The 26,341-nt window shown below is 35.8% G+C and overlaps 2 protein-coding genes, 1 long non-coding RNA gene and 1 other non-coding gene across 4 annotated transcripts; 3 read left to right on the top strand and 1 right to left on the bottom strand.

The window, feature by feature from the left end:
• The first annotated feature begins 3,491 nt into the window (after positions 1-3,491).
• On the top strand, positions 3,492-5,057 carry LOC123886640. The gene has a single exon (XM_045935941.1). It carries the CDS (start codon positions 3,492-3,494, stop codon positions 5,055-5,057), a length of 1,566 nt encoding a protein of 521 aa, XP_045791897.1.
• On the top strand, positions 5,056-5,498 carry LOC123885219. Its single transcript, XR_006801104.1, has 3 exons — positions 5,056-5,136; positions 5,239-5,375; positions 5,465-5,498. It is a non-coding gene; the product is annotated as an uncharacterized LOC123885219 (long non-coding RNA).
• Positions 5,499-6,983: 1,485 nt separating this feature from the next.
• LOC123884893 (pentatricopeptide repeat-containing protein At5g50990-like) lies at positions 6,984-9,055 on the top strand. The gene has a single exon (XM_045934118.1). The coding sequence runs from the start codon at positions 7,159-7,161 to the stop codon at positions 8,668-8,670; it is 1,512 nt and encodes a 503-aa protein (XP_045790074.1). The 5' UTR covers positions 6,984-7,158; the 3' UTR covers positions 8,671-9,055.
• Positions 9,056-11,019: 1,964 nt separating this feature from the next.
• Positions 11,020-11,126, bottom strand: LOC123887796. Its single transcript, XR_006801790.1, has one exon. It is a non-coding gene; the product is annotated as a small nucleolar RNA R71 (small nucleolar RNA).
• Between the last annotated feature and the right edge of the window lie 15,215 nt (positions 11,127-26,341).

The following is a 26,341-nucleotide window of genomic DNA, read 5'->3' as shown; positions in this document are numbered from 1 at the left end:
CCTCTGGCAGCTAGTTCATGAATCTATTCCAACTAGAGAAATTCTTCACCGTCGACATGTTTGCTTGAATGACCTCTGCCCTCGCTGTTTAGCGTCTGCAGAAACCATTGATCACTGCTTGTTCTTCTGTGATGAATCAATTAGTGTTTGGAACATGTGTGGTTTACATGGTATCCCTTCTTCTCTTCAAAGTGCTGATCGCATTTCCTGGTGTAAGAAAGTGGAAAAACAACATGGTAATATTATCTTTATTATAATATGGTTTATTTGGTGTGCAAGGAATGACTTGGTGTTTAACCATCATAGAGAACGTGTTGATACTATTGTGGCCAAAATTCATTCTCTGGTATTAGCTTGTGCAGCGACATTTAATTCTCCAACATCAATGGGGGAAAACGTTGTTTCTCAAAGACGTGTGAGCTGGTCCCGTCCACCAACGGATACCGTGTGTCTTAATGTAGATGGAAGCTTGCTAAGTTCGATAAATTCTGCAGGTTATGGCGGGTTGCTAAGAGACAACCATGGTGATTTTATTTGGGGTTATTATGGAGCGGCAACAGTAAAAAATATTTTAAGTGCTGAAATCATGGCTATATGGCAAGGATTAAAGTTGTGTTGGGAGAATGGTTACCGTAAAGTTCTCTGTTGCTCGGATTCGTTGCTCGCAGTTAATTTAATCAAGCAAGGGGTCACAGCGCATCACCGTTTTGCTAATGAGATTCATAGTATTCAGAGGATGCTAGAAAATGACTGGGAGGTGGTTATTACTCACACGCTGCGTGAGGGAAATGCTTGTGCGGATGTTTTGGCAAAAATGAGTGCTATCTCGAACTCGTCTTTGGTGAAGATCTCTACTCCGCCTAGTGATCTGTTGAGACCTCTTTTGGAAGATGCTTGGGGTGTAGTTTTTTAGGGAGTAATCCCATTGTTGTCTTCTTTTTTCTTTTTCTTTTTCTTTTTTTCTTCTCTTATGTAACCAAAAAAAACATGAAAGCCATATAGAGTAGAAAACAAAAATACCAATCTATGAAAATTAAGAAGAAAAACAAAGCATACATCATAAAATTAATAAGATGCTCATAAAAAAATAAAAAAATAAAAAAGATTTTGGTTATTTAAACTATTACAATTAAGGTATTATGTAAACAACATTTAACCGCAATTATCCACAATTTTAGGATTATGATTTAAAACATTGAGAAGAAAATGAATAATGAACCTCAATGGGTCCAAGTTCCGGAAGACCAAGTTTTTTTCTTGGAGCATTATAAGCCATAAGAAGAAATTGATCATTTGAAACACCTTCAAACGCTCTTTCTTCATGTTCCAATTCAAGCAAATTTTCCCCTTTGAAAACAACACTACCACCACTTGTAACCAAGGTTTTAAATTGCGGACCGCATCACTTGATGCGGCCACAATATTGCGGATGCGGTAGGCACTGCAACCGCATCGGACCACAATTGCGGTGTGAACTCAAATCACAAGTGATGCCGCATCGCAACCGCAACGCAACGGCGTTTTTCCTCAATGCAACGGCGTTTTGACCGCATTGACAGCAACAGTCATTTATGCCCCAAATCAAGGAAAAAAGGTAAAACTAAAATCAGAGAATCTTAGAATCAATTTCAGAAAACACAAGAAAACAAACGAAAAGCAAAAAAACAGAACAAAACAGAGGAAAAGCAAAAAAACAGAACAAAACAAACGGAAGGGAATCAGAATAAACTTACTTTTTTTCCTTTACGTCAATTCAATTCATTTTAGAATCTCTTTTTCCTCTAAATCATAGACTTGGTGCTGTGAAGAGTTGCAATTTTATCGTTCCTCTGATTCAATGTGTCCTCCCTTCCTTTCCTCTTTCCAATCGGTCTGATATGCTATGTGATATCTATCAAGGTATGTTATTGTTAACTACTTATTCAAGGTCTGTTCTTTCCTCTTTCTGGCTTTTTGGGTTTTATTTGGAAATTTGATTTCTAATTCTAGGTTTTGTGTTTCTTTGGGTGTTTGTGTGAGTGGGTGAGAATGAGATGATTCAGAGAAATAGCAGAGTTGGTTCTGAGAGAGTGAGGAAGGAGATAGAGAAGAGAAAATTTGGGATTTGTGGTTTTGAGAGAGTGAGGAAGAGATAGGTTCTGAGAGAGTGAGGAAGAGATAGGGAAGACGGAAGAGTTCTCGAGAACTCAAGAACAGAGAGAATGAGTTTTTTGTTTTTTTTTTAATAATAAATAGAAATGTTTAATTATAATAATTATAATTATAATTATTTTATTTTAGTGGGGGTGGGGGGAAGAATGAAAGTGAAGAAAAAATTGGGGGGAAACGAAAATGTAGCGGGGGAAAGAATGGAAGTGGAGTAAAAATTGGTAGTGAGCTATTTTTTTTTAGTAATTGGCTTAAATGCACTTTTGGTCCTCCTATTTTCAAAAAAATGAAGTTTTGGTCTCCCTATTTTAAAAACCAGTTTTTTAGTCCTCCTATTTTTATTTTTTTTTTGAGTTTTGATCCCTCATCCCATTTTGGGGTTAATTTTGTTGATGTGACCTTGTAACTAATGATGTGGCAACATTCATGTGGGAAAATTTAATATCGATGTCATTATTATATATTTTTAAATTCAATAAAATTTATTTATAAAATATTTTAATCATTAGAATTATATATTCAACTAAAATAATAATTGTTAAATCTTATAAAATATGAAATTTGAAACCTAATTATCAAACTTTCAACTACTAGAATTTTATTCACCATTAGAGAGAATCATTCCTTATGGATTTCACCAATCCTATGGTTTCCGTTCAAACTCAATAGTTTCTGGATTTTTAAAAACAAAAATAAATTAGAGATGATTTTGTGATTCAATAGAAATTACTCATATAATAATGACATGGATATTAAATTTGTTCACATGAATGTTGCCACATCATTAGTTACAATGTCACATCAACAAAATTAACCCTAAAATATGTTGGAGGATCAAAACTCAAAAAAAGTTAAAATTGGGGACTAAAAAGTTGGTTTTTAAAATAGGGGGACTAAAACTTCATTTTTTTGAAAATAGGGGGATCAAAAGTGCATTTAAGCCTTAGTAATTTTATAATAGATTTTTTTTTTGTCAAAAAAAATTTATTTGTATCTACAATCCTTGTTTTTAGATTATGGTTAAACAACCTTTTCATTGGATCAATCCTTGTTTATCTGATATGGATTTTTTTTTATTTCTTTTTAATTTTATAATAGATTTATTTATTTTTTTTGTAAAAAAAAAAGATTTGTTTTTTATATTTTTTTTGAGGCAATTTATTTTTTATATAGTAAGTGATATTTATCTTAATTTTTTTTAATTACTATTGTGTTAGTTGTAAACAAAAAAATTGTGTTAGTTTATATTTTTAATTCGTAGATAATTATTAGTTAGTTTATGTTATTGATTGACATTTATTTATTATTATATTTAATTTAATAGGTACGATTAAATATACACAATGCCACCAAGAGAAGCATTTCCTACAAAAAGATTAGAGGGTGCTCAAAGTGATGATATTGGATGGCACTTTGGAACACCGATACCTGGAAATAGAAACAATGTTCGTTGTGAACTTTGTAGAGAAATAATAAGAGGTGACATTACGAGATTGAAGCAACATATAGCACATATGCCAGAACAGGTCAAACCTTGTCCTAGAGTGAACAGTATAGTTAGGGAAAGTATGATGAAACTTCTAGTTGATGCAATAGCGAAGAGAAATGATTCTAAAAGAAGGAAAGAAGAATTTGAAGAACATTTAAGGGGAGATGTTGTTGAAGTAGATGATGTGGATCATTCTAGTGATGATCAATTAAGGATTGCTACACAAGAGAGTCTCAGATCACATCATGAATGGGAAAATAGGCAAAAATTCAGACATGAAACAGGAGGATATAAAAATGTTTATGACCAAGGTGGAAGTTCTCGTGCAAGTGTTAGCGGAGATGAAAGACCAGAAGATCTAACTTTTTCTTTGAGGTCTACCAACGTTGATCTTGTGAGGACCAAAAGCATGAGGCAACCTAAAGTCAATAAGGGCATGCTAAACACATGGAGGAAGAGGCTTGGAGCGGCCGTAAGCAAATTTATAATTTATGAGCGTTTGCCTATGAATTTATCTAATTCTCCCTGGTTGCATAATTTGATTTATATAGCCTCTGAGGTGGGAAAAGCTAAATTCCCAACTCCTTATGAAATCTCAAATGTGTATTTAGAGGCTGAATATGAAGAAATGAAGAAATGGATAACTAGTATGAAAAAAACTTGGAAACAAAAAGGGGCAACAATAATGTGTGATGGTTGGACAGACGGTATCAACCATTCTCATATTATGAATTTTTTAGTGTATTGTGAAAAAGGAACAGTGTTTTGGAAATCAGTTGATGCTTCCGATGTTGATAGTAGAAACACAGAGTACTACTTTCAATTATTGGATAAAGTTGTGGATGAAATTGGCGAAGAATGTGTTGTTCAGGTGGTTACAGACAATGAAGCTGCACTAAAAGCAGCCGGTCACAAACTAATGGAAAAGAGGCCACATTTGTATTGGTCTTCTTGTGCGGCTCATTGTTTAGATCTTTGCTTAGAGGATATAGGGAAGAAAAAAAATATACAAAAGTTATTAAGTGAAGCAAAGTTGGTGACAACATTCATCTACAACCATACGTATATTGTGAGTCTCGTGAAAAAATATACTGGAGGTAGAGAGATTGTTCGTCCTGGTGTAACCCGATTTGCAACACAATTTCTACAACTTCAATCAATTGTGAATCAGAAGGAAGGTCTGGAAAACATGTTTCATTCGAAAGAGTTTAGAAAAACAAAATATGGCAAAGAGAAGAATGGACCAGGATATGAAGCAAGGAAAATTGTTTTGAGCAAGGAGTTTTGGAGTAAAGCCAAAGATATATTGAAGGTGTACGAGCCTATTGTTCAAGTTTTAAGACTAGTTGATGGTGACGAGAAACCAACAATGGGTTTCCTATATGAAGCCATTGATCGAGCAAAACAGGCAATTCAATAAAATTCTCGTTATCATTCCACCTATAATGATATAATTGACAAGCGTTGGAAATTCATGCATTCTGATCTTCATTCTGCTGGTATGTCTATATTTTAATTTTAATTTCTTCATATAATTTTAAAATATGTTTCTTCATGTCATGTAATTTTTTCATGCATTGTGATTATATTTTTTTAATTAGGTTATTTTCTTAATCCACAATTTCAATATGGAGTTGAACATGGAGATGATGTCTATAAGGAAACATTTGAAGGGACGGCTAGAGTGATAACGAAATTAGTAAGAAGTATAGATGATCAAATCAAAGCTCTGAATCAGGTTAGTAATAAATGAAATATTTTAATCTGATAAATTATTTGTTATAAAAAATATGTTTACATATTAATGTATTTTGTTATGTTATTTAGTTGACTCTTTACAGAGAAAAGAGTGATTCATTTGGAACACGTCTGGCTCAAGATTCTTGGTCAAAGATGAGGGCAGGTAAAATACTAATCCATTTTTTATAAGTTTCGCAAAATTAACTTTGTTTTTTAATATATAATTATAACCAATAATTTGCTTTTTTTATTGTTTATTTACATAGATTCTTGGTGGGGGTATTACGGTACATGTGCTCCTGAACTTCAACTTGTAGCTATAAAAGTTGTTAGTCAAACAACTTCTGCTACAAATTGCGAGAGAAATTGGAGTACATTTAGTTATATTCACACAAAGACGAGGAATAGATTGAAGTATAGAAAGTTACATAAACTTGTCTTCACACATTACAACATGAAGCTGAACTGAAAATGAGACAAGAAATGAGGAGAAGTCAAAAAGAAATAGAAACAAGTTTTGATCCTATAAATATTAACTATATATTTCAAGAAGATCCTTTATCTGAATGGATAGAAGAGAGAGAAAATCCATTATTGGATGAAGTTCAAAATGCAGAATGGTTGCATATAGAAGATACAGATGATGAGATTGTGGAGGTTGATGATGATAACAATGGATCAAATGATGGTGATGATGGTGGTTTAAGTCCACCAAGCAGTAACAGTGGTAATGGGGGTGGTAATGAAGAAGCTGGCGAAGGTGGTGGTGGTGATGATGAAGAAGATGCACAAGTAGACCATGATCCATACGGTGAAACATCACCTATTTATAGGCGTTATAGAAATTTGACTGATATGGATCGTTCTGATGGTTCACTACTTAACAGTGGAGGAGATGTGTCACATTCTAGATCAAGAAGAGGTAAAAGGAAACAAAATGTTCCACTTGAAGATTCTTCTTCTTCTAGTATTGCTCAAAGTTTTAGTGACTTTGGGATTGGTGATTCTTCTCAAAATAGTCAACAATCTTATCCGCCTATTTATCAATATCCTTATTTCAACTCATATAACCAATATGCAAGTGATCAAGCTCCTTCCAACTACCAACAAGCAATGAATTACCAAGATCCTTATTATGAACAATCAAGTGGTGGATTTTTTGGTTATGTCTTTAGGCAAGGAGCTACACAAGATGATAGCCAGAGTGAAAGTACTAGTAATGCTCCTCCACGTCATTCCACCATGTGGTAAAAAGTATCATGTAAGTTATATTTGTGATGTATTAATTGTATTAGTATTTGCATAAACAATTATGACTGTTATTTATGTTAATATTTCTTCCATTCGAGTCAAGGTTATATTATTCATAAATAAGACACAATGTCTTAAAAATGAATTAAAATTGATATAGAATTATAAGTAAAAGATATATAAGGAATTACAATAATTATAGTATTTTTTTTGTGTTTGTGCGGATAAAAAATTATTTCATGCTACAACGGCCGCAATTGCATCGCAGTGTCTGCATTAGCCGCAATTGCAACACCTGCAACCACATCCACGACCGCAACCGCAATTTAAAACCTTAACTACTGTAACTTCATAATCTGGATGACCAACCAGAACTTTTGCAAAAGTGCTTTTTCCAGAACCGTTTTTTCCCATAATCTGTTAACCAGAACTAATATTCTTTAAAATTCACACTTGAAGGGAACAAAAGAAAGAAAATTGCTTCTTCTATATTACAAAATCATTGATTCCATCGATTTATATTCATTCCAATGTCAGATTGTAGAATATTCCACTACATTCTCAAACGCTGTAAAACTTCTATGCATTCCAAAACCGTTGCTAAAACTCACGCAAGGATCATTATACTTGGTTATGCCACATACCCATCTATTGTAGCGTCTCTAATATCAACATATGCACACTGTCACCAACCCCACATAGCCCATAATGTTTTTTCTTATCTTATGAATTTGTTCAACATGAATTTGGTGATTGAAAATTTAGTGAAATCTGGTGAATGTGATATTGCCAAGAAGATGTTTGATAAAATGCCTGTTAGAGATGTGGTTACTTGGAACACAATCATTGGAGGGTATGTTAAAAATTCGCGCTTTCATGATGTGTTAAGTGTTTTCCGCGGTATGTTGAGTGCCAAGGTTGAGCCGGATGGGTTTACCTTTGCTTCTGTGGTCACTGGGTGTGCACGTCTTGGTTCGTTTTGTAATGCCAAGTGGGTTCATGGTTTAATGGTTGAGAAAAGGGTTGAATTGAATTATATACTCAGTGCTGCATTGGTTGACATGTATGCTAAGTGCGGTAGGATTGATGTTTCGAAGCGGGTTTTTGAGAGTGTGGTGCGTGATCATGTGTCTGTTTGGAATGCTATGATTAATGGGTTGGCTATTCACGGACTTGCTTTGGATGCAACTGCGGTTTTTTCAAGGATGGAGGTGGAAAATGTTTTGCCAGATTCTGTTAGTTTTATTGGGATTTTGAAAGCGTGTAGTCATTGTGGCTTAGTTGAGGTAGGTCGCAAGTACTTTGAAATGATGCAGAATCGGTTTTTGATTACGCCGCAGCTTGAGCATTATGGAACCATGATTGATCTCTTGGGACGAGCAGGGCATTTGGAAGAGGCATGTTCAGTGATTAAGGCGATGTCGGTGAAGCCTGATGTTGTTATTTGGAGAGCACTTCTGAGTGCTTGTAGAATCCACGGTAAGAAAGAACTCGGCGAATTTGCTATCGCAAATATTTCACGCCATGAGAGTGGAGATTTTGTCTTGCTGTCAAACATGTATTGTTCTTTCAAGAACTGGCATGGTGCTGAGAGGGTGAGACAGATGATGAAAATAAAAGGAGTTCGTAAAAAGCGTGGTAAGAGTTGGATTGAATTCGGGAATAGCATTCACCAATTCAATGCTGCTGATCAGTCACATGCAGAAACGAAAGCAATTTACAGGGTGCTGGAAGGTTTGATGCAGAGGGCTAAACTGGAGGGATTCACCCCCTTGACCGATCTTGTTTTGATGGATGTGTCTGAAGAGGAAAAGGAGGAAAACTTAACGTTTCATAGCGAGAAGTTGGCTTTGGCCTATGGCGTTCTGAAAAGTAGCCCGGGATCAAAAATCACGATTTCCAAGAACCTGCGTATATGTCAAGACTGTCATAATTGGATTAAAATTGTGTCAAGAATATTAAACAGAGAGATAGTTGTGAGGGATCGTATCCGTTTTCATCAATTTGAAGGTGGATTTTGCTCTTGTGGAGACTACTGGTAGATATGACTTATGATGAGAGCTAATGATTTGTTGCATTGTTGGTTGGTCTTTAGCAGTTACACATTCTGATTATATGTTTGAGAAGAAACTGCCAAAATATCTCAAGGGATAGCGAGGGACGCCAAAAGAATGGTAAGCTTAATAATCATTATATGGCGGCATCTAATGATGAAGTGAACTCAAAGACAGCGTAACAATGACTTGCAGTGAACTCAGGGAAAAAATGTAGCTATTGTATTGAATCTAGAAGGACAAGAAGTTCCTGCAGCTGCATCCATACCAAAGAGGAATGACTCGGTCGAATGTTTAGGCCATGTAGCTGCTTCTAAACGTGCATCTGGGTTAACTATAAACTGTAGTAGCTGTGCTTCTGGGTTCACTTCATGCTGACCACTGATAGACTGGAAAATGCACTATTTATTTAGTTAAATTAATATAATAATTCAGTTATTTTTATTTCAATTTCGTAACTTTATATAATAAATCGTTATTAATTCCTGGTATTTTATTTTATCAGATAAAAATCATTCGAGTTGAAGAAAGGAGCGAAAACGGACTGAAAAAGAGCAAAAGAGACAAAAAGGCCACACATGTGCAGCCCACCAACACAACCAGCGGCTCGCCAGCAGGCCTTAGTGCCGCTCGCCAGCAAGGCCCAAGTGGCGGTCGCCACTCCTTCAATCATGGCCATCCATCCATTTTTTGATCACACGGCCAGGCGCTAACTTGCTTTAAGTCCCACATCGGCCAACTATGTTTTGGTTCCAACAATATTTTAGTATAAATAGACTAGCTTTCTTCACTTGTAGATACAACACTTGACTTGGAGAATTGAGAACTAGGCTTAGTACCACAAGGTTTTCTTCTCTAAGTTGAGAGCTTTATTTTATTTTCCGGTGTCCGTACTTTCGGCCTTTTTAATTCAGGTTCTTATTTTATTGTCTTATTTATTTCTTGTCTTTATTTTATTGCTTTTATTTTATGCTTTTAATTTTAATTTTTATTTTTATTATGTCTTTTTTATTTATTTGCTTATTTTATTTTTATGTCTTTAGTTTTAGTTATGTCTAGCTAAATTAATATTGCTAGGATGTGTAATTAGGAGTTAATAGGGGTTCGGTAGTTATAGTCGTGCGACTGTTTTTAAATGAGTTTTCTCAAAGCAGTTTTTATTTTTAACGATTATAATTTGTCACGGGAGTGAAAATTAATTAAAGTAAAAATCAATAGAGCGAGGGCGTGAGACTTTTACTAGATAGTAAAAACTGAACATTAACGCTAATTAGCAACGAGAGTTGGGATTAGAGTTAATCAAATTATATTGTTTTCCAAAAAATATTTTATTAGCGGGTGTGAGGACGAGAGTTAAGCACCACCTTTATAATTTATAATACTAGTCAAGATTTGTGAGAGCTGAGATTAATATTTTTAAAACAATATAGTTTCGAAAACTAAATATTTTATCTAGCACGATTTAAATACTGAACCCTCTGAAGCAACTAAAAGCACATCCTAGTAATACTTATTCCAAATTAATTTAAAAATCATAAAAAAAAAATATTTTATAATTTAAATCCCCTTTAATTTAATCATTAAGCCTTAGATTTACACAGTAGCATTAGATAACGGTAGGTCGATTATTGGTCTTTTGGGTTCGATATCTTTTTAAGACTACACGACACGACTGTATACTTGCAGTCACGTTGTCGTCCGATCAAGCTTTTGGCGCCGTTGCCGGGGACCAATTTAGTCGATATCGTAACTCCAGTGTTACACCGTAGAGACTAAGGCAATTTTATTTTATTTTTATTTTACCCCGATTAGTTCGTTTGTTGCATGCCAAGCACTCGCTCTAGAGGCGAAAGATTGGAGCAACTAGTTAGCGAACCCGAACGTCTTTTAAGACGTAAATATTTAGAAAATCAATTAGAGATTCCTCTTCCCGATATAGTTAGACAATCAGAAATGGCTGAAGGCCCACAAGAACGACCACTAAGGTCCTACGCTATTCGTTCGCAAGAAGAACCGCACAATAACATCGCTGCCCCCGCTATTGAAGCAAATAACTTTGAGCTTAAACCTTCATTGTTGTCAGCCGTACAACAAAACCAATTCTCCGGAAACCCCACGGACGACCCCAATTTACATTTGTCCATATTCTTGCAATACGCGGATACCGTGAAGGCAAATGGTGTCAGTCCCGAAGCTATAAGACTTCGTTTATTCCCTTTCTCATTAAGAGATAGAGCTAGAGCTTGGCTTCAGTCCCTACCATCTAACTCAGTCACCTCATGGGATGAGTTAAAGAAAGTCTTTTTAGCCAGATATTTCCCACCCAGCAAAACTGCTATGTTAAGAGCTCAAATTAATGGATTTAAACAAAAAGACAACGAGTCTCTTTTCGAAGCATGGGAAAGATACAAAGATATGATTAGGCTATGCCCATATTATGGACTCGAAGATTGGCTAATTGTCCACACATTTTACAATGGTCTCTTGTATAATACAAGAATGACAATAGACGCCGCAGCTGGTGGCGCACTTATGGATAAACCCTACAACCAAGCCTATCAACTTATCTAAAGCATGACTCAAAACCATCATCAATGGGGAAACGAGAGAACAACCGTAGAGAAACCTCAAACGAAAGGCGGTTTGTACGAAGTAAACGAGCTTGACCTTGTTAAAGCCAAACTTGAAGCTCTAACTCAAAAGATGGAGAGTATGACCACAACACCTGCAGCCACCGTGGCTGCAACAATTTCAAACTGCGAACTGTGTGGAATTCAAGGGTACACTATCGCTGAATGTCAACTCTTGACGGAAGTCTCCCCAGACCAAGTGAACAATACCCAAGGAAACCCTTACAACCAAGGTCCGAGGAACCATCCATACCTTTCGTACAAAAGTAACAACGCTCTATATGCACCTGGCCAAGCACCTACTCCTTCACCACCAGGATTCCAAAAACCTGCTCAAAATGCTCCTAGGAAGTCAAACCTTGAATTGATGATGGAGAACTTCACAGCCGTACAAACTCAAACTAACAAGGAAGTCTTAAATCAAAACATACACACTAGTGAGCAAATTAAGCAATTAACAAGCAAATTAGATATCCTAGCCACACACAATAAGATGCTTGAAACTCAAATTTCACAAGTAGCCTAACAACAAGCATCTACCTCTGCACCTGCAGGAACATTTCCTGGACAACCACAGCAAAATCCGAGAGGACAAGCCAATGCTATTATATTGAGAAGTGGAAAACAACTAGATGAACCAACAAATTCAAAACCCGATAGCCCAGCCATGCAACAAGGTTCTAATAAACCAACCGAGGAGAGTGAACCAAAAGAAAAGGAGGATAGTGGAGAGGAAACCAAAGAGAAAGAGAAACCTTACGTTCCTCCCCCACCATATAAACCACTCATCCCGTATCCTCAAAGATTAGTACAATCCAAAAACGTAAGGCAGTTTAAGAAATTTGTAGAGCTTCTACAAAAACTAAATATCACAATACCTTTTACGGAAGCTATCACACAAATGCCCTCATACGCTAAGTTTCTTAAAGATATCTTGACTAATAAGAAAAGGATCGAGGATGATGAGACCATCATGCTCACTACCGAGTGTAGCGCCATATTACAAAACGAAATGCCCCCTAAGTTAAAAGACCCAGGAAGTTTCTCCATACCCTGTGTCATTGGAAAGTACGTAATAGATAGAGCCCTATGTGATCTAGGAGCCAGTATCAGTTTAATGCCCGTAGCCTTATGTGAAAAACTGAAAATGGGAGAATTAAGACCAACAAAAATTTCCGTACAATTTGCTGACTGTTCTGTCAAATACCCTCTAGGTATTTTAGAAAATGTGCCAGTACGTGTAGGTCAATTCTTTATCCCAACCGATTTCATAGTTATGGACATAAGGGAAGATTCCAATACACTTATCCTTTTAGGAAGGCCATTCTTAGCAACTGCTGGTGCCATAATAGACGTAAAGAGAGGGAAGCTCACTTTTGAAGTGGGTGAAGAAAAAGTTGAATTTATCTTAACTCAATTCATGAAAGCACCATCAATAGACGATGAATGCTACATGCTAGACGTCATTGAGGAATGTAGAAAAGAAGTGGAAAAGGATCAAACTAAGTATTCTGAAATTCTAAAAACCCCCAACCCTCAAACTCATAAAGATGATGAAGACGACCTAGCTGAATCTATAGATCCTATACCTCACCTTGTCAAACCAACTTTAGAACTCAAAGCTCTACCCAAAAATTTAAGGTATGAATTCCTAGATAAAGACCTCGAACGACCAGTAATAGTCGTTGCGGACTTAGGAAAGTTAGAAACTGAAAAACTTCTAAACGTTCTAAGAAAATACCCAACTGCATTAGTGTATAACATCACTGACCTAAAAGGAATTAGTCCTTCAATATGTATGCATCGTATTATGCTAGAGGAAGACGGTACAACCTCTAGAGAACCCCAAAGAAGGATCAATCCAGTTCTAAGTGAGGTAGTCAAGAAAGAAGTGCAAAAGCTTCTAGAAGTAGGAATCATATACCCGATACCTGATAGTAAATGGGTCAGTCCAGTACATGTCGTACCAAAGAAAGGAGGAGTTACAGTTGTAACGAATGTAAAAGGAGAATCTATAGCACAAAGAGTTGTAACTGGCCATAGAATGTGCATAGATTATAGGAAACTAAACAAAGCCACTCGAAAAGACCATTTTCCTCTACCCTTTATTGATCAAATGCTCGAGCGATTGGCTAAACATTCATATTTCTGCTACCTAGATGGTTATTCAGGATTCTTCCAAATCCCTATTCATCCTGATGACCAAGAGAAAACCACTTTCACATATCCCTATGGAACTTTTGCTTACCGACGAATGCCCTTTCGACTATGCAATGCTCCCGCAACTTTTCAGAGATGCATGATGGCGTTCTTCGCAGATTTTATAAATGATATCATGGAAATCTTTATGGATGATTTCTCTGTTTGTGGGCAAAGTTATGAAAGTTGTCTGTCGAACCTAGAAAAAGTACTTAACAGATGTGTAAAAGTAAATCTTGTGCTGAATTGGGAAAAGTGCCACTTTATGGTCCGACAAGGAATAGTTCTTGGACACGTAGTGTCCGATAATGGGATTGAAGTAGATAAAGCTAAAATTCAAGTCATAGAAAACCTTCCACCCCCAAAAATAGTAAGGGAAGTACGCAGTTTCTTAGGACATACCGGTTTCTACCGACGATTCATTAGAGACTTCTCTAAAATCACCAAGCCTCTGACTGGCTTATTAATGAAAGATGTTGAGTTTATCTTTGACGACGAATGCTTAAAAGCGTTCGAACAATTAAAAACAACCCTTATATCTGCACCAATTATCAAACCACCTGATTGGAGGCTACCCTTTGAAATCATGTGTGACGCTAGTGATTACGCTATAGGCGCAGTTTTAGGACAACGAAAAGATATGAAGCTTCATGCGATCTACTACGCAAGTAGAACCTTAGATCCTGCACAAATGAACTACGCCACCACTGAAAAGGAGCTCTTAGCTGTCGTATTCGCAGTGGATAAGTTTCGATCTTACCTAATAGGATCTAAAATAATTGTTTACACAGACCATGATGCTATTAGGTACCTATTAAATAAGAAGGACGCAAAACCTAGGCTTCTAAGATGGATCCTACTCTTACAAGAATTCGACCTAGTGATCTTAGACAAAAAAGGAATTGAAAATGTAGTAGCCGATCACCTATCTAGGATAGAGGGCATTGATGAATTCCCTTATGAACAACTCATGGCTCAGTTGAAAACTATCTCAGCTAAATTATCCTTGAAAGAATCCAATACCATACAACTAAAGGAAGAAGTCTACTCCACCAAAAACACTTTACCATGGTATGCTGACTTCGTAAACTATTTATCAGCAAGAGTCCTTCCACCAGGTTTAACTTACCAACAAAAGAAGAAATTCTTCCATGACTTAAAAAACTATTATTGGGATGAACCCCTACACTTTAAAAGAGGCCCTGACGGAATCTTTCGTCGTTGTGTCCCTGAAGAAGAAATGGAAGATATAATTTCCCAATGTCATTCTGCCCCTTATGGAGGGCATGCTAGCACTTCAAAGACATGTGCCAAAATTTTACAAGCTGGTTTCTTTTGGCCTACCCTGTGGAAAGATGACCATATTGCTGTTAAAAATTGCGACCGATGCCAACGCACCGGCAACATATCTTGACACGATGAGATGCCACAAAAAGGAATTTTAGAGGTAGAGATCTTTGATGTATGGGGAATAGATTTCATGGGACCCTTCCCATCTTCTGGTGGAAATAAATATATACTTGTTGTTGTTGACTATGTTTCAAAATGGATCGAGGTTGTAGCCTCTCCTACTAATGACACACAAGTAGTTATTAGAATGTTTAATAATATAATCTTCCCTAGGTTCGGTATGCCCCGTCTCGTCATTAGCGATGGTGGCTCCCATTTCATATCTAAAATCTTTGAAAAATTATTAATTAAATATGGGATAAAACACCGAATAGCAACCCCTTATCACCCACAAACTAGTGGGCAAGTAGAAGTTTCAAATAGAGAAATTAAAAGAATTCTAGAAAAAATTATTGCTACTAGGAAAGATTGGTCATATAAACTCCCCGAGGCTCTGTGGGCCTATAGGACAGCATATAAAACCCCTATAGGAACTACACCGTTTAATCTAGTTTATGGAAAATCGTATCACCTGCCTATAGAACTTGAACATAAAGCTTTTTGGGCTATCAAGGCACTAAATATGGATTACAAAGCAGCGGGCAAGAAAAGAATTCTTGATCTTCACGAACTTGAAGAACTTCGAATAAGCGCTTATGAGAATGCTAAGATTTATAAAGATAGAACTAGAAAATGGCATGACAAGCGCATACTTAAAAAAGAATTTAAAGTAGGAGAATTAGTGCTTCTTTTTAACTCTAGACTAGAACTTTTTCCTGGAAAACTCCGTTCCCGTTGGTCCGGACCTTTTGAAATAACTAAAGTTTTTCAAAGTGGCGCTGTTGAAATAAAGAACAAATCTAATGAAATTTTTACTGTTAATGGACAGCGTCTCAAGCACTATTTCTGCCCAAGTAGTTCAGATTATTATTCTAAGTTAGAGTTACATGAAATACAACTCAAGACTTAGAACCTAGATAGTCGAGCTACCGACGTTAAACAAAGCGCTCCATGGGAGGCAACCCATGGTTTTTATTTTACCTTTTGTTTTTATTCTCTTTTTGATTTATTTAAGCGGAAATTTATTATGACTATTACTAACTCGTACGACTGCTTACTTGAACTATCAGATCCTAATTTAATAGTAAAAGAAAAAAAAAAGTGAAATGGCGTATAACGATAGCATGTTGGTTCGTTTCGGTAGCAATATCCAGAGAATGCGCTTCGAAGAGCTTTTCGAGAGAGATATGTCGTTCCAAATTTACCCAGAGAGTAGAACAATGACGGCATTAGGCGTTACTGAGAGCGTAAAATTCATAATCAACCAGTTGGGATGGGATAACCTAGACCTTACTAGCTTGCCTACCTATCGTAACCTTACACTTGAATTTCTAAGCTCTTTCAAATACGACCCTGACTATGGATACTCTATCCATAAGGGACTTGCTAGATTCAGGATTTTTGGGATTCCCTACCGCTTTAGCCATCAAGGTTTAGCTGAACTTATGTCTGCATCCTCTAGCCGAGATGTTGTGACCCAAATTCAAGAGGATGAATTCATGAACTACAAACTACAAAGCTTTTGGGGAAGTATCTCTAGAGACCCTAACTGTGAACCTGAGGATAGAGTTAGCACCCAGATCCATAACCCGGCTATCAGATATTTCCACATGATCCTTGCTCACACCATCTTAGCAAAGCCAGAACACAATACCTCTGTTTCTAAAGAAGAACTATTCATAATATTCTGTGCTTCCCAGGGTCGCCCTGTTAACATTGCAACATTCATGCTAGCAAACCTTGATAAGCTCTCTAAGAACATGAATCGCAGTATCAGGATAGGCGGTTTCGTTACCTTCCTAGCTAAAAAGATAGGTCTCCAAACCCACCTTGACCAGATTATATCATTTGGAGCACCCTATGCTAGTGGCTTCCGATATATGGATGTCACATTTTGCTTTAACCATCACCTCATAGGTAATCTCGGACCCGACCCTTATTAACTGCTTGTTAATCATACACCTGTCCACGACTTGACCTTGCCAAATTCTGACAGAACAAACCTGCATGATAAGAAAAATTGGCTCTATGACTTAGAAGAAGAGGATGAGAATGATCTCAAGAACCCTCTGTTTTACTATACACCCGGATCCTTATCACCTATCCACCCTGCTGTGTCCGCCGCAGCACCACCACATCACTCTCCACCCCTGGTTGATCATACCACAGCCATAGCTAATCTGGAAACGAAGATAGAGACGCTCCGCGAAGATTTTACCAATTTCATGAATCTTGTCATTCAGCAGTCCGAAAATTTTTCAAATGAGTTAGCCGCCTTTAAGAGGGCTTTCAACCCAAGTGGCTAATAGTCATATTTATTTCACCGCAATTTTCTTCTTCACCCAATCATTGAGGACAATGCTTTAAATAAGTTTGTGGGAGAAGAAAATTGCGGTAAAATAAATATGACTATTAGCCACTTGGATTGAAAGTCCTCTTAAAGGCGGCTAACTCGTTTGAAAAATTTTCGGACTGCTGAATGACAAGATTCATGAAATTGGTAAAATCTTCGAGGAGCGTCTCTATCTTCGTTTCCAGATTAGCTATGGCAGTGGTATGATCAACCAGGGGTGGAGAGTGATGTGGTGGTGCTGCAGTGGACTCAGCAGGGTGGATAGGTGATAATGATCCAGGTGTATAGTAAAACGGAGGGGTCTCGGGATCATTCTCATCCTCTTCTTCTAAGTCATAGAGCCAGTTTTTCTTATCATGCAGGTTTGTTTTGCCAGGATTTGGCAAGGTCAAGTCGTGGACAGGTGTATGATTAACAAGCAGTTGATAAGGGTCGGGTCCGAGATTACCTATGAGGTGACAGTTAAAGCAAAATGTGACATCCATATATCGGAAGCCACTAGCATAGGGTGCACCAAATGATACAATCTGGTCAAGGTGGGTTTGGAGACCTATCTTTCTAGCTAGGAAGGTAACGAAACCGCCTATGCTGATATTGCGATTCACGTTCTTAGAGAGCTTATCAAGGTTTGCTAGCATGAAGGTTGCAATGTTAACATGGCGACCCTGGGAAACACAGAATATTATGAATAGTTCTTCTTTAGAAACAGAGGTATCGTGTTCTGGCTTTGCAAAGATGGTGTGAGCAAGGATCATGTGGAAATATCTGATAGCCGGGTTATGGATCTGGGTGCTAACTCTATCCTCAGCTTCACAGTTAGGGTCTCCAGAGATACTTCCCCAGAAGCTTTGTAGTTCGTAGTTCATGAATTCATCTTCTTGAATTTGGGTCACAGCATCTCGGCTAGAGGGTGCAGACATAAGTTCAGCTAAACCTTGATGGCTAAAGCGGTAGGGAATCCTAAAAATCCTGAATCTAGCAAGTCCCTTATGGATAGAGTATCCATAGTCAGGGTCGTATTTGAAAGAGCTTAGAAATTCAAGCGTAAGGTTACGATAGGTATGCAAGCTAGTAAGGTCTAGGTTATCCCATTCCAACTGGTTGATCATGAATTTTACGCTCTCAGTAACGCCTAATGCCGTCATTGTTCTAGTCTCCGGGTAAATTTGGAACGACATTTCTCTCTCGAAAAGCTCTTCGAAGCGCATTCTCTGGATATTGCTACCGAAACGAACCAACATGCTATCGTGATACGTCATTTACCTTTCTTCTTTTACTATTAAATTAGGATCTGATAGTTCAAGTAAGCAGTCATACGAGTTAGTAATAGTCATAATAAATTTCCGCTTAAATAAATCAAAAAGAGAATAAAAACAAAAAGTAAAATAAAAACCATGGGTTGCCTCCCATGCAGCGCTTTGTTTAACGTCGGTAGCTCGACTATCTAGGTTCTAAGTCTTGGGTTGTATTTCATGTAATTCTAACTTAGAATAATAATATGAACTACTTGGGCAGAAATAGTGCTTGAGACGTTGTCAATTAACAGTAAAAATTTCATTAGATTTGTTCATTATTTCAACAGCGCCAATTTGAAAAACTTTAGTTATTTCAAAAGGTCCGGACCAACGGGAACGAAGTTTTCCAGGAAAAAGTTCTAGTCTAGAGTTAAAAAGAAGCACTAATTCTCCTACTTTAAATTCTTTTTTAAGTATGCGCTTGTCATGCCATTTTCTAGTTCTATCTTTATAAATCTTAGCATTCTCATAAGCGCTTATTCGAAGTTCTTCAAGTTCGTGAAGATCAAGAATTCTTTTCTTGCCCGCTGCTTTGTAATCCATATTTAGTGCCTTGATAGCCCAAAAAGCTTTATGTTCAAGTTCTATAGGCAGGTGACACGATTTTCCATAAACTAGATTAAACGGTGTAGTTCCTATAGGGGTTTTATATGCTGTCCTATAGGCCCACAGAGCCTCGGGGAGTTTATATGACCAATCTTTCCTAGTAGCAACAGTTTTTTTCTAGAATTCTTTTAATTTCTCTATTTGAAACTTCTACTTGCCCACTAGTTTGTGGGTGATAAGGGGTTGTTATTCGGTTTTTATCCCATATTTAATTAATAATTTTTCAAAGATTTTAGATATAAAATGGGAGCCACCATCGCTAATGACGAGACGGGCCGTACCAAACCTAGGGAAGATTATATTTTTAAACATTCTAATAACTACTTGTGTGTCATTAGTAGGAGAGGCTACAGCCTCGATCCATTTTGAAACATAGTCAACAGCGACAAGTATATATTTATTTCCGCCTGAAGATGGGAAGGGTCCCATGAAATTGTAAGTTTAAGAGTGCAACCTAATAGGTGGGTAAATTAGGTTTTATGATTTTTTTTGGTTATTTTAGAGATGTTTTGGATTCCTTTTATTTTTCTTGAAAGTTATGATGAAGGTAACAAAAATATGCTGAAAAATAAAAGAGAGAAGGGAAAGAGAAAATCGACACAAGAGAATTATAGTGGTTCCCCTATTGGTACGTCCACTCCCTTCACACCCCGCGAAGGAATTCACTATGTTAGAATCTTTGTTACAAGCAATCTTACCCCAAGACCCCCTAACAATCTTTCTAACATACACAAGATAGCACCCCACTATCTTTAACCACGAGAATCTTCACCAAACCCTATGGTGAAATTCTCATACAACACAAGATAGCACCTCACTATCTTAAACAACACTTGTTTCCACAACCTTGGAAAACAAGCAACAATATAAAGTTACAATGAAGAAAACTATGTATGGCTGTTATCAAATCAATATCACTTTAATAATGTATATATCTTAGTGCTCAGAAACTTTTATGGATATGAAAATACAGGCAAAGTTTCACAAAATATATGTTTAAAAGTTTACGAGAGAAAAGTGATATTGTTTTACTTAGAACTTTTGAGAATGTGAAAGTTGTTACCAATTGTAATTGATCACAAATATATTTATAGAGGCTTTTAGAAAATGTCCATGAAGCAAGACAACTCTTCAAAAAATCATATGATAAAAAGTTATGTTTAAAAATCACAATGGGTCATAAAATATGCATTTTGCCCATAACATATTAAATCGGTTGTTACGAATGAAGCGCTGTAATAAGTTCTGTTTTCAAGTTTCAAACGTTGCACTGTTTTGGAAATACAACCAGCAACAGATCTTTTTAACTTGGTTAACGAGCGCACCGATTTAAAAGGCCCTGACAGCTATTTTTCAAAAAACAGCTTTTTATAATTTTAAAGGCTTGCTTCATATGGACTTTTATATTTAACTTAGAAACATTATTTTTAATTAATTTATAAAATAATTTCTGAGCATTCTAAGTTATATAATTATTGAAAATGATAAATCAAAGATAAGGACCATACTTACAATTAATTTAAATTAAAAATCCCAAGACTTGGTCTTCATCTTGTTTCCTCTTGTTGAGCCTCCATAACCTTTCTTCTTTTGTGATGAGAGTTTGTTATCATCAAAACCCAGCCAAGTTCAAGAAGGAAATCTTCTTCACAGAAATCTATACCCCATACGTCAAAGATCTCTACCTCTAAAATTCCTTTTTGTGGCATCTTATCACGTCTAGATATGTTGCCGGTGCGTTGGCATCGGTCGCAATTTTTAACAGCGATATGGACATCTTTCCACAGGGTAGGCCAAAAGAAACCAGCTTGTAAAATTTTGGCACATGTCTTTGAAGTGCTAGCATGCCCTCCATAAGGGGCAGAATGGCATTGGGAAATTATATCTTCCATTTCTTCTTCAGGGACACAACGACGAAAGATTTCTTTACTTTGGTTTGAACTACAATTAAATATTCCTATTTCCGTTTAATTTTAATCTTTTAGTAATTATTATTATCCTGCTAAATGTTTTCTTTCTAACAGTCTATTTATCAGTATCATAGGTATGAAATTACACATATCAACCTTTGTGGTCAAAAATATTTTCAATATCATAACTAGTCTTTAAACCTTTATATGCATGCCTGCCATATGAAACAAAACTTTTCCACCTGAAAAAAGAGAGCATGGTACACGCCATGCATGATATGTCTTGTGATTTAAGAAAATTCATTTTATATAGGACATGCATGAATGATAACTCTGCCACTCAATTCTTTTAAAGCATGCACATGTCCTCCAAATTGAAATACACGACATACATGCATGATATATTTTGGTGATTATTTTTTGTACCACCTCAAATAAGATTAATTCTAAAGAAATTCTTTTTATATTTACTGCCTTAAATAATAGAAGAATAAACACTGTCCCGTTCTTGTTCTCACATATGCACTCACTAGTTACTGCTAAGAACGGGAAAATACTTTTTGGTAGTTTAATAACAACTTTAGCTAAGACATTAGGACTAGGACCACAACTGTGAAATTTGCCACATATCCCGCCTCGCCTAATCGATGAAGATATGGTTAGGAGCATGAACTTAGTGAGATTGAGAAGCGATGATAGATTTGATCTTATGATTAGTAATCGCGTCTTTAATGGATTTATCCTTCCTAACCCAACGCGTACGGATGTGCGCGTGTAATAATAATAATTTTTACTATGAGAATAATAGAGCTCCCACGCACATTTCTCAAAATGTCGCTGCTGGTGGGGGCGCCAATATTGTTCCACCTGCACACACTACACATTTATCTAACACTTTTGCAGGTAGTTCCTCCTCATCAAGACAAAATACCATAGATGAGAGAGTTCAGAAGAACACCGTCAGCAACAACTAGACAACATTACACGAGAGTTAGGCTGTTTGAGGCCTCAGTTCAACAACTTTCCAAATTATCAACAGCCTCCACCGTGATTCTCCCACACTCCAGTTTCCACTCTTTAGTCGCAACAGGGAGGACACGGCCGCATCTAAGTTTAGGGGAGTGCCTTTACTGCTTTTATTTAAATTCAGTCATTTAAATTTTTTCAGTAGTTTACTTTCCCTTTTTAATAATAAAATAGAATAATAGTCATTCTCTGGTCTGTTTAAATTTTTCCTTTTCTTGAGCCAAATTAAAATTTTTCCAAAGACTTAGGATAATAACTCACTTAGAAAGTATATAGGTTAAGAAAAGAGAAGAGGCTAAGTTAAGGAAATTAGGGAATTTTACAACAAAATCGGTATTTTTCCAACACCCAGAAGTCTCCTTAGTATAGATATCAATTTGAATAACCATTGTGCCAAAATCTCCTGATTTAAATTTGTGGAATCCTTTAGTAGTTTATCTATCCAGTCGGACACCATCTATAAAGTCACACATTAAGTAAGTTTGTCGATGAATATAAGCGAATCATCTAAGCAAATTCTTAAGGTCATACTGTGGTAATACGGTTAAACCTTGGAAATATAAAGTAATACAAAAATATTGCATCATCGAGCTAAAATTGCGAGTTGAAAAAGATGAATAAAAACGCTAACCGGCTTTCATACCATGTGTGTGACATAGATAAAGGGTCTTAATGTGACTGTCTAGAATGAAAAAGGATGAAACAAAGGAGAAGATTTAGATTTTAGTACAACGGCATGATCCAAATTCGATATGTATAAGAGGGAGAACTTTGTGTGTCGTTGAAATACCCTTCTTGATTGTGTAAGAATCTAACTAATTAATCTTAGCCGATCTGAATTTCTGACCATGTATGAGTACTTGTGATGTTATTTTTTCTCTGAGTCTGTGTGTGTGAGTTGCTCCGCATTTCAAATGTTTTCTATATGCAAGCTAAATTGCTTGATGACAAGCAATGATTCACGTTTAGGGGAGTTTGATACACCGGAAAATGCACTATTTATTTAGTTAAAGTAATATAATAATTCAGTTATTTTTATTTCAATTTCGTAACTTTATATAATAAATCGTTATTAATTCCTGGTATTTTATTTTATCAGATAAAAATCATTCGAGTTGAAAAAAGAAGCGAAAACGGACTGAAAAAGAGCAAAAGAGGACAAAAAGGCCACACATGTGCAGCCAATTGGGCCACACATGTGCAGCCCACCAACACAACCAGCCGCTCGCCAGCCAGGCCTTAGTGCCGCTCGCCAGCAAGGCCCAAGTGGCGGTCGCCACTCCTTCAATCATGGCCATCCATCCATTTTTTGATCACACGGTCAGGCGCTAACTTGCTTTAAGTCCCACATCGGCCAACTATGTTTTGGTTCCAACAATATTTTAGTATAAATATACTAGCTTTCTTCACTTGTAGATACAACACTTGACTTGGAGAATTGAGAACTAGGCTTAGTACCACAAGGTTTTCTTCTCTAAGTTGAGAGCTTTATTTTATTTTATTTTCCGGTGTCCGTACTTTCGGCCTTTTTAATTCAGGTTCTTATTTTATTTTATTGTCTTATTTATTTCTTGTCTTTATTTTATTGCTTTTATTTTATGCTTTTAATTTTCGTTTTTATTTTTATTATGTCTTTTTTATTTATTTGCTTATTTTATTTTTATGTCTTTAGTTTTAGTTATGTCTAACTAAATTAATATTGCTAGGATGTGTAATTAGGAGTTAATAGGGGTTCGGTAGTTATAGTCGTGCGACTGTTTTTAAACGAGTTTTCTCAAAGCAGTTTTTATTTTTAACGAATATAATTTATCACGAGAGTGGAAATTAATTAAAGTAAAAATCAATAGAGCGAGGGCGTGAGACTTTTACTAGATAGTAAAAACTGAACATTAACGCTAATTAGCAACAAGAGTTGAGATTAGAGTTAATCAAATTATATTGTTTTCCAAAAAATATTTTATTAGCGGGTGTGAGGACGAGAGTTAAGCACCACCTTTATAATTTATAATACTAGTCAAGATTTGCGAGAGCTGAGATTAGTATTTTTAAAACAATATAGTTTCGAAAACTAAATATTTTATCTAGCACGATTTAAATACCGAACCCTCTGAAGCAACTAAAAGCACATCCTAGTAATACTTATTCCAAATTAATTTAAAAATCATAAAAAAATATATTTTATAATTTAAATCCCCTTTAATTTAATCATTAAGCCTTAGATTTACACAGTAGCATTAGATAACGGAAGGTCGATTATTGGTCATTTGGGTTCGATATCTTTTTAAAACTACACGACACGACTGTATACTTGCAGTCACGTTTTCGTCCGATCAACCACCAAGTAAATTATTGCCACTGCCAATTATTACAAAAGGAATGATGTTTATGATTACATGCAATAATTTTTTTTAGTGTAACCCTTATATTTAATAATCATATCAAGTTGGTATCTTTTGAGTTTAGCTTATTCAAATTAGCAATTGTTAGTGATGGACTATATCAAGAAAATAGCAGTTATTATTGTGAAAATAGCAATTGTTGTTAGTGATAGAATCTTACATATCTAGGAAATATTATTCATTAAGGTACACAAAGTATCAAAATGCTCCTATTCTTGCTGCGCTGCAAACCATCATCTCTCCCTCCTAGTTGCGCCGCACACCTTCATCTCTCCCTCCACTTCCGCTAACCTCCATCGATGATTGAATCACCAAACAACAATGTCGTGATTGGCAATTTCTCACCCCAACCTTCGAAATTTCACTCGGGCTTTGAAATAAGCAACATGAAATCCATTATTCGAGTAACTTTGGACAATGATTCAAGCCACCACCTCTCTTCGGCAGCCCTATTCAAAGTTCAAGCACATGTCCATAACATTCTTGATTACATTGTTCCTCCTACCGATGAGACGGCTAGACAAACAACGGCTGCAATCAAAGCCAATTATCTTAACCTTTGGAATCGCCTGCAGTCGTCCTTCAATGGATGTACGCAACAATTACACAAGATAATCTTAATTCAATTCTTGTGATTGATGACACCGCTAAAGCTTGTAAAAAAAAAAAAAAAAAAATGTACTTCTATCAAAGTTCTAATGTTTTATCAAATTACTCGGGGAGGATGCTAGGTCTAATGTTCTAAACTTCTAATGTTAATACAAAATTATATCAAAGTACTCAGAGAATATCAGTTCTAATTTTCTTAATCCTTCTATTTTATCAAAGTTCTGTTTTCATAATCAATCTTGTATGTTGTTTTAACATGTACAAAGTATAATGTATCATAAATAACAACTTGAACTAAATTATTATTTCTTAATGATCAAAAACATTGCAACAAACATGTCATCGTGGTTTAAGATGAAAAGTAAAACCTCATCCATGTTTGGCACTAAGAATCGAATTCGAGTTCTCCCGAAAGATTCGTCTTAGGGGGAGTTCATTAACCACTTGGGCTCAATGTCTTGGTTAAAAAAAAAAGTCAAATGTTTATAACTTCAAGATTAAGGTCCGTTTGTTACAGATTAAAAAAAATAGTGATTTTGATGTAAAATAATTTAGATATTAGTTTTTAGAAATTTTTAGAAAAGTTGAATTTACTTTGTGTTTGTTTATTATAATAAAAATCACTTTTTTTAAATAAAATAATCTTTAATTTGTTTGGATACAACTTATAAAAGTGATTTTTTTAATTACAAATAACTTTCTTATTTTAACATTTCTTTTCTCTCTCCTCTAAAAAAAATCTATTATTTTATAAGCTACTCTTAGTAGCTTCTCATTTTTAGCTGTTTTCTAATTATTTTTAGCTTCTGATTATTTTAAAAATCTATAACAAACAGATGCAAAACAATTAAAAGTGATTATTTTTATAAAAAAGTGTTTTTTTTTTCTAAAATAAGCTATAACAAACAGAAATAAAACAAAAAGTACTTAAAAATTAAATTATCTAAGGTTTATAATTTTAAAAAAATTAAGGGACGATGATTGTGAGTGAAAATTCAAAGATGAAGTTGGTTAATTATTCAAAACTTAAAAGTAACATAAAAGACAAAAAAAAAAATCTTTTAACCAAAATATGAATATTTTATAAGGACTAAATATATTTATAGGAACTTGCTATAGCTGACCGGGGTCGATATTGGAAGGGAGGAGGGTGATGAATATGGGAGGGTGAGTTTAATTATTT

Source organism: Trifolium pratense, linkage group LG5, assembly GCF_020283565.1.
Source record: "Trifolium pratense cultivar HEN17-A07 linkage group LG5, ARS_RC_1.1, whole genome shotgun sequence".
Taxonomy (NCBI): Eukaryota; Viridiplantae; Streptophyta; class Magnoliopsida; order Fabales; family Fabaceae; genus Trifolium; species Trifolium pratense.
This window is presented reverse-complemented; position numbering and strand designations above follow the sequence as displayed.

What these genes read in the sequence shown, in the direction of transcription:
- LOC123886640 (XM_045935941.1), top strand. Translation starts at nt 3,492, where the DNA reads ATGCCACCAAGAGAAGCATTTCCTACAAAAAGATTAGAGGGTGCTCAA.
- LOC123884893 (XM_045934118.1), top strand. Translation starts at nt 7,159, where the DNA reads ATGTCAGATTGTAGAATATTCCACTACATTCTCAAACGCTGTAAAACT.